The sequence below is a fragment of the Polyodon spathula genome, chromosome 23, assembly GCF_017654505.1.
Source record: "Polyodon spathula isolate WHYD16114869_AA chromosome 23, ASM1765450v1, whole genome shotgun sequence".
NCBI classification, from domain to species: Eukaryota; Metazoa; Chordata; class Actinopteri; order Acipenseriformes; family Polyodontidae; genus Polyodon; species Polyodon spathula.
Window position 1 is genome coordinate 19,411,933 of NC_054556.1, and position 17,436 is coordinate 19,429,368.

Genomic DNA, 17,436 nt, shown 5'->3' on the forward strand with positions numbered 1-17,436 from the left:
AGAAAAAAAGAAAAGTAGAACATTTTTTTCTTTTTTATTTGGTGCATAAGGCACACAGGTTTTACTTACATTCCATGGGGAGAAAAAAGTTTATGGTTAACATTGACAAGTTGAAGCATTACAAGAAAGGTAACGTGCTTGGATCGCATGCAATAGAAACTGTCACCTGCATTGCTGCAAGCAAACACATGACAACACAAACATTACAATTCACAAAAACTTTTTCAGCCCTACATGGAGATGTAGTTAAACACTTTTCTTAAAGCACTCAAGGAAAATCAATAGCTTTTTTTATTTTAGCTTTATCATATCCAGCATTGTAGTATAAGAACCGTACCCACTGCTAATTCAACAAAAGAACACCCCCTCATTGAAGACTAAGCTTGGGGTTAAAAACTGGTTTAGGAGAAACAAAAATTCTAATGTTATTCTAATGAACCTCAATCGAACTTTACAAAAAAAAAAAGATAAAAATAAAAAAATGCTTCTCTTCAAAACTCGCTCTGTAAAACATTTACTGTAAAACCCAAACCACATGCTTGAATATGATTTAGCTAATCTTTGAATCAACTATTTATATTTCTAGAAAAAAATAAAATAAATAAATGTATGCAATTAAACATTGAGAAAAAAAATGAACTTTTTTTTTTTTTTTTTTTTAATCAAAGTTGTTTAACTGAACATCTAAAAATAGGATTAGCAACTGTGATGATTTAGATACTACAGTGGCTCATTAGCTGTAGCCCTCTAAAACAGTTGAGTTGCATAAACAGTAAGCCTCTGATTTTCTCTGGTGCTTTTTTCCCCCTCCCTTCTCAAGTCAAAAGCCGTTCACGCGGTCCCATCCAGTGTTTTGCCCATGGGGTTAGAGTTAGCCTGTTTAAGAAGACGCTCACTTTCCATTTCTTGTTTTCCACATCTACAAATAAAGGGTAACAGAAATTTAGGAAACATTTTTTCCCCCATTCCCAGCCCATGTTCCTCCCTAGGTCACGATGGCGTGACGGTCCCTGTACTCCAAAAGGTAATGCCTTTAAAGTAACTGTAGATAACAAAATAATTCCAGATTTTACCGGCTTTGAACTTCCATTTCCTACATTAGATCTTTTGCTACTGATTTTATTCTACTTTGCAACTGGTCTTACCTGTGACATGATATTCTGAAATGCAATACTTTACAATGTGATATTTTGTAATGCGATACTTAGTACTGTGATATTTTGTAACAATTGTAAGTCACCCTGGATATGGGTGTCTGCTAAGAAATAAATTAGTCTAAAATGTGTAGTTTTAAAAGAAATACACGTTCTCACATACATGTATTTTCGTTAGTGATATATTTTGCTTCCTTAAGTGAAAGGACAGCCTTAGTTGCTCGGCTTTGTTTCAGTTGCACCTGGACTTTGAGTCATCTGACCTCTGAATACCTGGGTTAAAGCTTGTTACTAGCTGAAAGCATGTCATTCATTTGTGGCAGCAGCTGGCTGGTTAATGACAAGAAAGAAGCCTTTCATCCGACTAGGTTAACTGACCAGGCATGTGCAATGCAGATTTCATTTACCGAGTGCAGTACCAGATTTAATATTCTACATGAAAATATTAGTTTTACTTCAAAGCTGCACATCTGAGACCTATATAACGAATGGAAGTGCACAACAGGTATTATTTAAGGAATTATTTTGTTCGCTACGATCATTTTAATAAGGGACCCCCATCATAAGGCGCAGAGGTAATTTGCTTTAAGGGAGCTTGTGGGAGTTTGTGTCGCTACAGCTAAAATTCTCTTGGAGTTTTGTAAGATTTATCAAACTGGTCAATTAAATCTTATCATATCCCTTAGGAGTACAAAAGCAAAGCTATAAAACCGGTAGCCTGACAGCTACAGAAAATAAAACAATAATGGAACCACCGTCTTCAAAATATTACAGTGCATGTAGGCTCCCCTTGTCATTAAAGTAAACAAGCAAGTATGATCTAACTGAAAACCTTGGTTCAATACACTGCTGGGTCATTTGTCTATCTGGGGAGTGGGTGAGAGTCGGCCAGCCTCTTTACCTGGGGGAGGTTCCTTCAGAGATCAGATAGATACACTAGCTATTTGCTTCAGCTCAAATATGACTATGCACAATAATTTCATACTTGTCAATGTATGTACCCACTGTCTAAATTATCTGTTAAAAGTTTTTTTTTTTTTCTAAGCAAAATAGAGTAGCATTTATATGGGCCCAAAACAATTACATCATTTGTATCAAATGTTGCACCAATGATCCAAATAAAACAGTCGGTAACATGTGCCGGTACTGTTTTGTATTGTGTTTTGTTGGGAATGGAATAACCGAGAAAAGCGCCCAAATATTTGCCATAGTAAACGTTTGTTTATGTGTGTTATTTATATATTCAAATTTTACATGAGCAGAATTTTTTTTTTTTTTTTTTTTAAATTACATTTTATAGCACGATTTAATATGGGCAGTGGAAAGCTTTTTTTTTAATATGGGTTTTTCTGCTTTAGTAGTCATGTTATCGATCAACAAATTAATTTTAAAATACAGTAGCCTATGTTTGTTAATACAGTACCAAAGGTGGGGGGTATTAAACAAATCCCAAGCAGAGATCATCTTGTTTAGAAATAATAATGAGAACTGTGGTATACTGTGCCGTGCCTCGAGGTACCGCAGCGTGCCGTGGTGCCAGGGAAGTTTTCCACGGAACCCACCGTATACACAAAAAGGCACTCACACAGAAATTGGTCCATTTCCAGATCTGTCATGAGTTTGCTGGTTCAGCTCTGACAGCAGCTTCAGTATATTAAGAGCAGCCTGTAAAAGAAGAGTGTCCTTACAGTGAAAGTGTAAAACACTCTGCTATTCAGATAATAAAAGCACTCTGCCTAAAAATAAACTATTACAGCTACAGTGGACTAAGAATAAAAAGAGCTAGCCTTAAAAACTCTGCTCTGAGGCAGATGGACTGACCGTTCTTTTATAAAAAAAAAAAAAAAAAAAAAAAACATTGATTTGATCAACCTACATCCCACCAGAATAACTCACAGCAAGGTTTATACCTAACTGTAGTTATCCCAGGATTACCCCTAAAAATAATTGGTGCTGGTTCTGTAAAATGCATTAACAATTCCAGGCATGGCTTATCGCAGCTTGATACACTCAACCACCTAGGCAAGAAATACCAGTGCTCTCGGAATAAAGTTGCATTTGAAACAGCCTTCCTCAATATCTGATTACAAGACACAAGCCCAGTTCCCTTTCTAACACTGCCCCTTACCATATCATGGCAGGACTCCACATCCTTTCCTATTCCATGACTGATCAGGGGTGGCTGGGAGGAGCAGTTTATCAGAGACACAAACTCATTTTTGTTGTTTTTAGGAAAGTCTTTATACTCGACCTGGAAAACAAGAGAAAGCTCTTACTGAATTTTTATTCATCTACCTGTAGAAAACCCAAAATTACCCTGTGCTTCACTTGCAACCAAAGAAATAAAGTAACAATTACACACACGCGCTGTGTGATCAATAAATCAAATGACCAAGATGTTGTGAATTGACTATAAGAGTCAATGCACTTTGACAGTGATGCAGTGTTGAACACGAGGGGCAGGTAACCGAGGCACTTTCAACCAGAAATTCAATCACTGACCAGGCTTAAGTACTCAGTTAATTAATTATAAGCACATTACAGGGTCTTCATTGACAAAGCTTTTGCTACAATGTTAAACACCAGTTACTTATTTTGTTCCTCTCATCAGCATCAATTCTTTTAACTAAATACTTTTTTTTTTCTTTTTTTTTTTTTAAATCTTAACCACATAAAAGGAAATTGTCTGACAACCTAAGCACATCGGTTTAAAATTTCATGCTAGATGGCCATTAAATTTGATCTCCTAAGCCAATTCTTATTGTCGACAAAACACATCAAATCCTACAGAAAGCAAAGATGAGGCCCAACAGCATTCTGCATCCTGTCTGAAAGGCAGCCATGCACCTAAATTGTTTATGACTACATTTATGTGTTCACATTCCCCACTTCTACAGCATCAGTAGTATTTCAATTGATATAGTAAACTAGGGCCCCATGTCTGTCAACTTGGTTCGATTGCCATGACAAAAGCCACTACAAAGTGTTTAAGCCGTTGTAACTTGATGGATTTTACACAATCCAGGGTTGCATAATGACTGCTCTGCTTGAGACAAAGCAATCAGGATGCAATTGATTTTCCGAATGCCGATAACCAGCAAGCCTCTGACGGGAGCTCCCAGAAGGGCTCGGCTCCAGTACCTGCAGCCCCTGCACTTTGGTCAGGAAGTCGAGCTGTTCGGAGGGTCGGGTGAGCGGTCCGTGTGGAAGGTGCACCAGGTTGTTGTTGCTTTTCAGTAACGTCTCAGCAGTAGGAGAGGTGCCCCCATACAGGAGCTCCCTGGCAATCATTGCTGTGATGGTGGCCTTGGCCGGGTTGATTGGGGGGCGGCTGTAGTCTTTGGTGTGATGTACTTGGCTGACCCCAACTGCCTGGGCCACTTCAGGGACCATAGGCAGGATCCCAGCTGGAAGCTGCTGGTGGCTCATGTATGGCATCCGGAAGTCATCCTCTCTGTTACCTGCAAGGAAGAAAAAAACAAATACTTAGCTGACACAGACAGTGCCCATGCGAGCATCATTTTCACCTATTTAGAGACTTGCTTTTCATCTGGTAATTGCAACAGATTTCCTAAAAAGTTGTTTTGTGAAAACATATTGTAGTTATTTTGTTGGTGGTTACAGATTTGACTGACAAATACATTGTAAACTCTTCCATACCCTTCCACATTGTTTTATTTTTTTGCTTTTAGTAACTGTATATAATTGTATCTATCAATTACTCTATTGAGGCCTGGCTATATTATTCTTACCCGTTTATGTCCCATTAAACACAGGAATGTAAAAAAAAAAAAAAAAAAAAAAAAATACAAATAAAAACTGAGAACAGAGCCCCTCTCACCCACCTCTAGCTCTGTCCTCAACAGAGCCTGGCTCAAAGAAGGTCACTTTTCTTCCATCTCCAGGTTTCTTCACTGGAACCTAGCACAGAAACAGCACACTCTTGAAATAAACCTCTTTCAAAACACAGAGCCACCACCAAGATGTGGAACTGCTGTGCAGGACCACAGTGTTCACAGGTCCAATACAAAACCTGTATCTCAGAACATGTATACTCTCCCAGTAGAATTCTATTCTCTAAACTATGATATCCACACTTCACTCCTGCTGGATTTGACAGACACCAAACTCTATATCTAGCAGAGTAGGATGATCCAAACCAAACTGCTACCCAGATTAACCCTTTGCGGTCAAATGTCGGACCAGGTCCGACATTACGATTTTCCCTTTCTGGTCCAATGTCGGACCCTGTCCGATATCATTGAAATGACGTAAAGCACAGGTTTCTAGTCGTTTTTTCTCCGGAAGAAGCCAAGAACCATTCAATGGCCGAACGAGACAGATAGGAGCCGAATGAGGTAGCTGTTTCCGCATCCAGTGCTGAAAGAATATCACGGACATTCTTTTTGAGATGTTATGGTAATAAAATAATGACTTGGATCGCATTATTGCAGAGTATGCCCTTTAAACCAGTTTTACTCTGAGGAAAAAAAAAATGACGTGCCTGACAGGCGCTGAATAAATGGACCACAAAGGGTTAATGCAGGCAGTATAAACAATATATTCTATTGGAGCACTTTTCACCTTTTCATCATTTTTGAGCGCAGGTTTTGTGGGCTGTGGCTGAGGCACTTTAAATCCCATTAGCTCCAACATCTTCTCAGCTGCATTGCGCTTAGCCACCTTCTTGTTGGGACCCATCCCTTCTGCGGTTTGGTCACAAATTTGAACCTGAGACAAAGGGGGGTGAATCAAGTCTTCATTAAAACACACCAAAATATGTGGTCATAGGCCCATTTTTATGTAATCTAGAATTGTACGACTCTGGTATAGCCATATAAGACTATCCGTTTGCATAGTTTTACTATGTGTTTCAAGTATCAGTGATGATCTTTAACATTAGCAATGCAGACACTGGGTTTCTTTAAACAGGATTGGTCATGGACACTCTTAGGGAATGTCCATACCAAATCCATTTCCAACTTTTTTTAGGGAAGCATGTCATTGCAACTGAGCACACATTATGGTTATACATATTAGTCTAAGTCACCTTGGATAAAGGCATGTGCTAAATGACCAAATAATAACAACAACAACAGGCAAAGAAATTAACTGATTTTCAGAATTGACAAGATAAACAGCAACTAGGATGTTAGGGGGAACATATTTGTTTGGACCTTACCACTGCTGTAGATCCATCTAAAACATGTCAGTTCCAAACACACTTATGTATAAGGGATAATAATAAACAATAAAGCAGCATTGTCTTCCTGACCTGCATGATGAACTCCCTGCGCCGAGGAAGCCCCCTTTCTGTGACCAGGCTGTACTCGGGCTCTTTCTCTTTCTTGGCTTGCTGGATCTGAGCCAGACGGCTAATGGGGTTCATTCCCTGCCCATATTCTGGGCTAGTCTGCAACTGGAATCAAAAGGGAACAGGACTACAGTCTCAGGCAGTTCCAGCACTGGCAAACATAAAAGCATGAAACTAGTTTATCACTACTGAGCTTGAGGATTCTCTTTACCAAAAATCTACAGACTAGCTAAGCAAATTACTTATCACTCAATCACAGGAAAGACATTTTGTGTAGTATAAAATATCAAATACATTGCACTCAGGAGACAGACTACTAGGATTGCTGGCTATAGTTTGTTGGCCACATTTCATAAATGTTATAGTATGTTCCCATTGAAGAGATAACACACAAAGACATCAGACATAACTTTTTCAATAGAACACACAACACAAAGATTCGATCCCTCGCATCTATCAAATGTTTGTTCCACAGCAGCACTGCAAAGCGGTCAGTTGACTTTATAAATCACATCAGCGATACGTGCGACTTGAATGGAATCCTGCATGTCACACAGCAGCCAGCACGTTATCCCTGCAGGTTCTTCTTACCTTGACTATGGACCTAGTTTTCTTTTTAATGCGGGGATGTACTTTCTCCACACTGGGAAGCGGACAGAGTTTCCTCAGCTCCTCCAGCACAGCAGCAGCAGCGTTCTTCTTGGCAATCTTTTTGCTCTTGCCTTCCCCATTCCCGGAAAAGTCTCCTACAGATACTTTCATTACAAAGCTCTTCATGTGTGGGGGACCAGTCTCCCTCAACACCTAAGAGGAAATAAAAGATAAACTTTGGAAAAGCGTGGCATGGTTTGAGTTTATTGCTGTCTCTGAAACAGCAATTCTAAAATGTTTCCATCTAAACTTTTGAAAAACTCAAAAGGTGGCAACAGGTATTGCCACTAGGGGCCCTGGAGACAATGCCCAGGCCAGCATACGGGATGCTGGGGCTCGAGTGGTCTAGACGGGTAAACACAACTAAACAGCGAGTGCTGAAAGACATACAAACATAGAGACTGCATTTATAAAAACTGAGTGCAGAAGACACTAACTCACCTCTCATAATGTACTTCTAATTGACATCAGGCAACAAGTTTTAGGCACGGTGTCCTCTGCAACAGCTGTGCAGAATGTCCTTGAAACGTATCAGCAAGCGATGTGCAGATACCAGCTTTTTTTTTTTTTTTTTTTAAATAAAGTATGAAGTGGTTTTAACAGTTTGTCTGAAATGGCGATACCAATGAGTAACTCCTGCCACTCACCTCAAAGTTCACAGGCATGTTCCTCTTCAGTGCAATTTCAAACACTTGACTGATTTCAGATTTGTTGAGGTTCTCATCAGAAGACACTTCCCCATTGACCTGAACAAACAAAAAAAAAAAAACACATCACCTACTGTGAATACACAGTGCCTTTACGCTTGAACGATGGCCACAGTTTTTCTTTTACAAAAGAGCTCAACTGCCTAGATTACAGCAAACATTTACAAATTAAGTCTAGTTTTTATTATTTATATTCAAGAGGCATGTGCAGTTTTGTAATTAAATGCATATTATACTACAACATGTTCTCCGTTTCCTGTGTTGTTAACCTGTAGGAGATGTTTTGCACTAAACTGGAAGCACTCCAGGGCTCTACAAAAATGTTTAGCAAAGTTTCAACAGCCATTGATACAGAATACTAAATCAAAGACCCTGTATACCAAAGAGCTCTCTCACAAAAGCAAAATCTGTAATACAAGTGTTGTCTAAAGAAGCACACAACATTTGACCTTATACTCAGAAAATACACATTGTTCCTGATGAGAATTTCTGCCAAGATGCTGAGCGCATTGCGGCTGCTGCTTCTCTCTCAGTTCTCTTTTATACATTTTAGATGTCCGATTTTTATTTGACTTGAGTTGATTTTATTATCACATATTTTTGCCCTGTCCTGCTTGGTTTGTGCTCGTTTCCTGCCGTCTTTCCGCTGCTGGCTAAAGTTGCTGGGGAGAGCACCGCCACCTGCCTGTTCCCCCCTGGTTGCCTGCTCTTTCCACGGCTCTCTGCCTGCTCATGCTTGATCTGCTGCCTGGTGGCTGGCCTGCCTGGTTACAAGGTGCTGCTGTATACTGCGTGTTGTCCAGCTTGCTTGCCTGTGTGCTCCGTTTGTTTGCCTGCCCTGCCTGTTGTGTCTGCTCTGCTGCCTGGCGTACTTGGTTGCCCGCTTGCCTGTCTGGACTTGCACTGCTGCACCTTGCTGCTTGCGCTTACAAAACTGTGCCGAGCTATATTTGCTTGACTGCCCTTCCGCCACGCTTTTTTGAAAAGGACTTGAAACTCTCAGTTACTCAGCGAATAAAATTACAAAATGTTATTAATTGCATTTAAAGCATTACATCTTTCTGATCTCAATACTTCGTTATGTTTCTAGTTAGGGTGCTGCGGTCTGTGGAGGAGGACCTATTTAGTGTACCGCCTGTTCAAACTGCCGGTTTTAGCCATCTAGCACCTACTGTGGCACTCCCTAGCTAGGGAATTTAGAAGCATCCACTCTCTTGCCCTTTATAAAACACATATGAAAACATTTTTGTTTGACCAGGGTTTTAGTTAAAATTTTTATTGCAGTATATAGTTTTCTCCTCCGTATTTGTTATTTTTTTTGCAGATTTTGTAGTGTTTTTTGCTTCTTCCTTTGTTGACTGTGTAAAGCGCTCCGAGACGTTCTCCATGTATATGTAGTTCTACCAGTTTTCAGTAACATAGCAGTCAAAGGCTGCGACGTCACTTCCAGACTGTTACAGTATGACATTTTAACAAGCAATGAACTCTTCAATGTGGTAAATGATAAAACAAGTAGGCAGTGTGTTCCAAGCTCAGAAAGGTTCCAGGTTGGGGGAGATGAAGTAATTTAGACCGTCTTTTGATAATCCGTCTGTCTGATCTCACTATTCCAGTTAGCTCATATCCCACTTTTCTGTTCTTTCTTAGTGTGTGCAAATGATTTTATGAGATTGATAGTCTATAGCTCTGTGAAGATGAAAAGGGGACACTGGAAATTATGTTTGGTTATTAACCCTTTGCAGTCCTATGTTGGACCACGTCCGATATTACAATTTTCCCTTTCTAGTCCGATGTACCCTGTTTGACATCATCAAAAAGACGTGAAGCACAGGTCTCTAGTCGTTTTTTCTCCGGAAAAAGCTGAGAAAACCTTTCAATGGACGAGTGAGACCAACAGGAGTAGGAAAAAAAAGGGGGCATATCTGAGCAATAGAGCTAGCCCCTGCACCAGAGATAAGACAGACACAAACAAAGGAGACAGCTGCATCCGCATCAAGCGCTCAGAAGAATCAGACATTTGCAGAGCTTTTTGAGATGTTATAGTAATAAAATAATGATTTGGATTGCATTATTGAGGAGTTTGGTGATAAAATGAGTGATCAGCTGAGGATTTATCAGTATGCAGTCTATAAAGAGGTATGGGAAAAATACAGCGAACAAGGGGTGGGCTTGGCTGGAGATGCAGTACTGATGTCGTTTTACCATGCAAAGCCATTTAACCCAGTTTTACTCTGGGGGGGGAAAAAAATAATTAAACGGCGCAAGTAAAATAAATAGCTTGTGTGAAAATAAATTGGACCTGACGCGCCTGACAAGTGCTGAATAAATGGGCTGCAAAGTCACCTGGAGATCCTTTTCCAGCAGGGGCTCTTTCTGGAGGGCTTTCAGCGCTTTGGCGGCTGCGTCATGCTTTGCAGCTTGTCTGGTTCTTCCTTTGCCATGGAACAGCTGCCCCCCAATTGACAATTCCATCTGGTACAGCACTGGCCCTACTGAGGAGAATGGGTAGTAGTACCTGGAACAAAAACAAACAGGGAAAGCTTACACAGACAACAAGGGAAATATACATTTAAAAACAATAAACTGTACCCAGAATATATATTCACAACTTTAAACATGCAACCCTAAGAAAGAAGAAAGAAAAAACATAAAAAATCTGACATTTGTTGACTTGAAGTCTTTGTCTTCTGTGTTACTGTGAATATGACTACTTACCTTGGATAGGGGCCAGGGGGCCTAACGTTGTAGTTGAAATTGGGCCTCATTCCATGATATGAGTCAGTGGGCTTGTAAATGGGCTTCTTTCCAAGTTTCATACAGAGTGCATTTAGCTCCACTGTGTGGGTCACGCTGTCTGTAGAAGAAAGCAAAGGACTAAACATTATCATTCTGCAAGTGTTAAACGAAGAGTGGATCATCACATTTTTGAGGGGTGTATTTTGTGCTCTTGAAAGGTGAGGGACAGTGTAACTGAACACTATCAGGCACCGTGATCCACAGAAGCGTCCCTACACAGTTCTGCAAGCGAGAGAGTGCACCTCAATCCTGACCGGAGTATGTCATTTCTGCCATTCAGTCCTGGGCCTCTCTCAAGCAAAGTGGCCCAACTGTCAGAAGATGGTTTTGTTACACACGGATCACAAAAGGAATTTAAAAAGCCAATTAATTTGCCTGCTGCACCACCTAGCCTCCGACCAAACAGCATTTCTACACTATGAGAATCTCTTTTTGAGCGGTTTCAAATCGAAATTAAGATTTTTTTTTTTTCCTTTACTACAGGGGTGTTGGCAAGCTAATGATCTTGGTCCATTTTTCTGATTTGCTGGAGTATGAAATCGCCAAGCTGGGTTTTTTGGACCCCACCATGCTCAGGACTTGCCCAGGTTACCTGGATTCTTGCCTGTGTGGCGAGGGGGGCGGACACTGGGCTTTGGGAGCGTGGTTTCTGCCAGGGCTCTGGCGGCTGCTGCATGCTGAGACTTCTTAATGCTGGTTCCCTCAGCTTCCCAATACTGTTCATTTAGAGTCAGCCGCACTGTAAACACCTGTGGGGGTGGGGGAGGGTTAAAAGGCATACCTCCAGACCCTGTGCTTTGAAATTGCAGTGACTGAGATTCGGTTTCACACGAAAACACCACTCCCTGCAGTCAGCTTTAATACAAGATTCCAAAGTTTGGTCTTCTACTTCTTGATGAAGTAACATGCCCGGGCGTCGTTGATCCTTCAGTTTGTTTACATTACTTTGGGATTTTTCACGGCAGAGACCAAAGCAGGGGTGGAAATAAGATTCCTATTGCATAGCAGTTCCACCCATGGCAGGTTTTACTACGAGCTTGATTAATGTCTTATTAAAAATGTACAATAAAATCAGGAATGAATCAAACTGTAATGCAACGAAAGTCTTATTTCCTTCCCTGTCAAAGCTTCAGTCCACACCCTGCTTGCAATGCTGAAGGAGTTCTACGAAACAGTGACTTTTGCAATAGCGTGATGAACTGTGTAATTTTAAAGGGAATAAATGGGGCTATTTAAATTCTCAAATGCAGAGAAATACTTCTGCACATTAGGACCCAAAATGTAGTGTATTCCAATGGCAATAAACTGTTTGTAATAATAAACTGACCTGTTTTAAACCACAGGGTTTCGCTGACACCAAAACCACATGCCAAAGGGTTCATTTCTTTCTGGAGTATCACTAGAAAGTCTGAGTTAAGTCAAAACATATGGCATTGTAATAAGCCTGTTAAATCATATTAAATCTAGGACAGACAGCTCTCAATACACTGCTACTGCTTAGTTTATGTAGAGAGGATTTACAGTACAGGCATCTTTTTATTATTAACACCTACTTAGTGTTACCAACACTATGCCAGCTTGGAGGTTTGGATTCCAGCCCAGAATGATCTAGCGCTCAAAAGGAACTGGTTAATGTCAAGTTAACAGCCCTTGATCAGTTTTCAATAGCGTTCTTGTGTAGTAATAATGTCAATCCAATTGAACATGACAGACTGAAAACAGAGACCACGAGTGCATCTTTCAGAAATCCAATCCAGGCTACCACTTGTGCCACAAGTGTGACCTGAGCCTAGCACTGCGAATTACATTTGAAGGTAGGTTCAACAAAAACCAATTCAGTCCTTTAAAATAAACATGTCACCCCTTATGCTGAAAACCCTGCTCTTTCTGTCTAGTTTTTATTATAAAAGCGATTTACCTTGGAGTGAGCTGGTCCTTGCTCACTCAAAAGTTTGTACTCAGGCTGAATCTTGTTAAAGCGGGCTAACTCATTCACGAGACACATTGGGGTTTTCTCTTTGGGGTTTGCCATGTTAGGAACTGTAAAAAAATAAAAAAAGTTCTTTACTGTAAGAAATAGTTTCATAAACAACAGCGGAACTAAAGAAACAGGTGGCAGAACAGCCAATCAATTACTATTTATTGTTGCATGGGATGGGAGTCAGTAGCACCTGTTTTGAGGGAGAATGTTAAGCAGGCATGGAATTCTGCTATTTGGTGAGGGAAAATTCAAAATGCACCATCTGGCCTTGTTCCAATGCATTTCAGGTACAATACGCAGGCCTATGATGTATCTGGGAACCCTCTCTCCTTCTCTCTGCGGATACTTGATCTCCTCCAGCAGGTAATGAATTAAAGAGCCACGTGAGTCTAATGAGACTACTTATATGATCCCGAGCAGATTTGGCAGGATATAAAACTCTGACCCCCAGGGTCAGTATCACAAATCAGTACTTAGCAGGCGATAACTTTCCTTCCGTTTCACAAACCAAGGTACAGTTTTGCAGAAATCAGTTCAGCCAGTGTAAATGTATAAATGGTAACTCAGGGATGGCAATAACACTCCTATTGCATCACAGTTTCACCCATTCCAGATTTTACTACAAGCTTGATTATCCAAAATGTACAGGTCACAGGCTCAAGTGTGTCTTATTAAACTCACAGTAAACCACGAATGGATCAAACTGCCATACAATGACAGTCCCACCACTGGTAACTGTGTCCTTCTATGGAATGAAACGGTTACACTAAAGCCATGAATCTCAGGCTAACGGCAAGCCCGAGACTTTCCTAACAGAAAGCCTTGGGCGCTGATATTAATGACTTACCGATTAGAACTCATTAATACAGATAGGCCCACAGGCACAGGGGAAGTCACTTCAAAGGTGTAAACTTAGCTTCTTTGAACTGTCCTGTGTGCCTGTGGCTGCTCAGAGCTTACAACTCAGCCTGTAGCTGGCATTTTCACAGGGAGCAGCTTTTAGTAGCTATACTGAGCTCTATGGTCAATAACCCTGTTGTTCTTTTTTAATATATCGGTTACCATGCATTAATGACCCCCAAGCCCTTATGATAGGTTTATGGCTCTAAAAATGCAATTTGGTTTTGTTGCAATGCCATTTAAATACACACTGCGTGCCCTTGTTAATGATTTTACTACAGGCACTGCCTGACATGGCTGTAAAATCAGTTATGCAAAATAAGCGCATGTACTCGTTTCACATGTTTTCTTAACAAGTGTCAGGCCCACGCTCAAACACGATTTATTGAAGAGTAGACAAACAAGAAGTATATGGGGAAACTTTAGAAGGTGGGGCACCCAATATAAATACCAGAGTAGCAATTTCTGTACATACATGAGTAGTAGTATACTCGAAGTCAAAACCTGAAATAAATCTTTGCATAAAAAAGTCACCCAACAACCTAGTAGAATGACACAGCTTTTGTCACTTAAGATAACCATCACATATTCAAATATCAGCTCCTGAAAGGACGGTAAATCAGCCCAAATTATCCAAATGTTAACGCACTACTTTTTGTGGATTGCTGTAATTTCAAAATAATTTTAGCAGTCTTCGGGGGAAAGCTAAATTGCCTCTGCTTGTGCTATCCTTTGCTCTGTGGTCAAAGTGCTGCCAAACCAGCAACGTTTCATGAGCATCAAAATTCCTCCCAAAAAACAAAAACAAAAAGACACCAGTACCTGCAGCTGAATTGATGGGAGTGGCAGAAGCGGAGGGGAGGGCAGAGTTTTTGATAGGATGGCCGGCGTTTTCAGAGGGCAGAGGCCCAGAAGCAGAAGGGATACTCATCACAGACTGGTAGACTGCAGGATTCAGGGGCTGAGGAGTGCTCTGCATGGGGCTCCCAGCAGACAGGAGGACAGGGGAAGAGTTCTGGACCTGAACTTGGGACATCTCGGTTTCCAGTTTCAAAGAGCTTCACGGCACACAGCAGAGGGGGTTCGGTGTAGGTTTGAGAGAGACAGCAAAGCTCTACCTGAAACAGAGCAAACAAGATAATGAAACACAGCAGCAGTTTACAACCGTTTTCATTGCGATTGTTTTTTTGGTTGCTTGTTTCATAAATTGAGTGGACTACGGTAGGTACCAGAATTGAAAAGCCTTTTTTTTGTTGTTTACTCTCAAGTCAAATATATTAAACACAAGAAATGGGGATCAGTAACGCTATAGGTAAGAAAATGATCACTCATGTGAAACAGTGTTATATGACAAGTGGAATCTCTCAGCTGTCCACTTTCATTGGGATTCCAAATCCTGCTACCTTGTTGAAACCCCATACCATACAGCTTGGATAAACAAACATCAGAAAGGGTCTGTGGTCCATAGCAACAGCAGCCAGTGGCTAAACCAAATGACTGCTCGGGAGCGGAATCAGGAAAGACCACAGACATTTTTTTCTACCTCACTAGTATAAAAATATTGAGATCTCAGATTTTACCCACTTGGAAGACTGTAATCTTTTCGTACACTCTGCATTGTGTACTTTGTGACCAACACCATGTCTTTTTGTTCATACCAAGTACTGCATGCTTAAAACTAAGTTTATTTTGCACTGATGCACTTTATTCTGTTCATCAACTATCAATAAATGTGGACGTTTCAGAAAATAAATGAGCAAGTCTTGAATCCGACTTATCTATTAATGTGCACGTTCACAGAGATTAATAAAATAGTTTCATTCTATTATTTCTATAAAAAAATAATATATTATTACATTAGTTTAAGTCAGTTTGAAACATAAAATGCGTAATGAATGACTTGTTTAAAAAAATAAATAAATAACGACACACCCTTTTAAAACTGAAATTGGTAGGTGAAGATATCCAAAGTAAAAAACAGAAAAAAGGTTTGATCCCCTTGCATAAGCAATTTCCAAGCTAATAACCCATTATCTATACAAAGAGTTCAAAGCACACACACAGCCTGTTCCAACAATACAATTGTGGTTTTTCAATGCCAGACTGAAAAACACATAAAATTGATGCCAGCTGAGATCCCAGTAGATGCAAGAATGCAACTTTACCTTCATAAGCATTCAATTGAGTACGGATCACAGTTATTTGCTTTTCTGTTTGTTTTAATATAAAGTATTCAAATCAAAAAGATTGAGAACTTACTGCATCCATTCAGAACCATTAACAGCAGAACCAGCTGCAGTACTATTAAATCTTTGTATGAAGCAAAAGCACAGACCTAACATATAAAAGCAAAACTAAAATAGACAGACTACAAATGGCACTGACAGTTTAAGAAACGCCATGATGCTTTTACGTGTCATTTTAACAATTTAAGCCATTAGTGCTTGTTGGCAAGTAAGAGTTTGTACTGACGGAAACAGTTCTGATTAGGTTCAATTAAAGGATTAACAACGTTTAGAAGCCTGTAACATTTTAAAATGAGAAAACACTACTGTATTTAACAATGAAGTGCTGAAAGCATTCACATACAACCACAGGACAAAAAAGGAAGTCGCAAATCAAACGCAAACCAATTTACCTCGACGCACAACACATATTTTAGATAGTTTAATTGATCTGGAGAACTGTTTTTACTGTGCCTTCAAACAATACGGGCAAGAGTGGCGCTGCGGCCTAGTCTCGTTAAGTGAAGCCTATATGCTAAAAATGAACTGCGATATGACAAGCATTTTAAAAACCACAAACGCGGCGTTTTTAAATTCTGCCCCCAGATAACACTTTTAAAAAGAATGACACATTTACGACAAATAACCGCTGCACTGAACATCTCAAGACCTTGTTCTGCTGTATATACTGTGCCAAACTGAATAGTTATATTCCGCGATATTTAATTTACCATTATTTACAAAAATGAAAGCACGTACCATCCATGCTGAGCAACAATAAGAAATAAATGCATAATCCGCAACTTCAGCCAACAATAAGACAAGAATGGTCCCAGGTTTTTCAAGAAATTGACAACGATGGCATTGCTTTATAACCATGTCAACGTAAAAATAATATAATACAATAATCTCTGCAGTGAATCAACAGTATGCAAAGTATCATGTTGCAGTGTTTAATAATAATAATAATAATAATAATAATAATAATGCAAAAAAAAACACAAGTGTATGGTTACATTATAACAATTATAATAAAAGCACGTATTTCCTTATTAGCCTCACAGTAAGAGTTATTTTCTTGAGCACATGACTATTACAGCGTCTTCACTTTATTAGGGGTAAAACAAACACAAATGTATGGTTATCTATGATTATGAACTGTAGGTGATTCAGTGCAGACTCAGTCTCGTCACACTGGCACCAGCACACACTGACTGCTAATGTAACATTTAAAAACGTCTACGATCTCACCTCTATGTCCTTCAGTCCCACAGCTAAATGTTCCTTAATCCATGAGCTGGGGTGCTTGGGTTTTTTGATTCTGGTCTATTTTAGGTTTCTTTTTTAAATTAAATGTTGGTGTTGTGATGAGAAACAGGCGAACAGGGCAAACACTAAAGAGAATCAATCGGAGCTACTCCATCCAGGAAGTGACCTCAGCGCGCAGCATACGCGCAGCACACATGCATTAGCATTCATAAAGGGAAGGACTTTATCGGGGATAGAGAGTATTTTTATAACTGGGGGGGTTTGTGTAAGAACAGAATCAGAGGGGTGACTTTTTATTACGCATGCAACGTCATGGAGCGCCGTATAGGAGACGTAAACGTGAAAGAAGAACTCTAAGTAAGAGATGACAATCAAAATTTTATCCCGAATATTGTGTGGTGTGTTTCTTTTTCAAAACACTAGAGGACACTAGTGTGCC

The 17,436-nt window shown here is 40.0% G+C and overlaps 1 protein-coding gene across 2 annotated transcripts; it reads right to left on the bottom strand.

Annotated features, from left to right (window-relative positions):
* Positions 1 to 20: 20 nt before the first annotated feature.
* On the bottom strand, positions 21 to 17,169 carry LOC121297977 (double-stranded RNA-binding protein Staufen homolog 1-like). Of its 2 annotated transcripts, XM_041224635.1 has the most exons (15): positions 16,980 to 17,168; positions 14,326 to 14,621; positions 12,541 to 12,662; positions 11,215 to 11,371; positions 10,542 to 10,680; positions 10,170 to 10,341; positions 7,767 to 7,865; positions 7,060 to 7,272; positions 6,430 to 6,573; positions 5,739 to 5,885; positions 5,000 to 5,075; positions 4,296 to 4,615; positions 3,283 to 3,405; positions 2,740 to 2,819; positions 21 to 919 (listed from the first exon to the last, which is right to left on the bottom strand). In XM_041224635.1, the coding sequence occupies exons 2-15, from the start codon at positions 14,537 to 14,539 to the stop codon at positions 832 to 834; spliced, it is 2,094 nt and encodes a 697-aa protein (XP_041080569.1). In that variant the 5' UTR covers positions 14,540 to 14,621; positions 16,980 to 17,168; the 3' UTR covers positions 21 to 831. The 2 variants fall into 2 exon arrangements, with proteins under 2 accessions (XP_041080569.1, XP_041080570.1); XM_041224636.1 differs by lacking the exons at positions 11,215 to 11,371; positions 12,541 to 12,662 and having other exon boundaries at positions 16,980 to 17,169.
* Between the last annotated feature and the right edge of the window lie 267 nt (positions 17,170 to 17,436).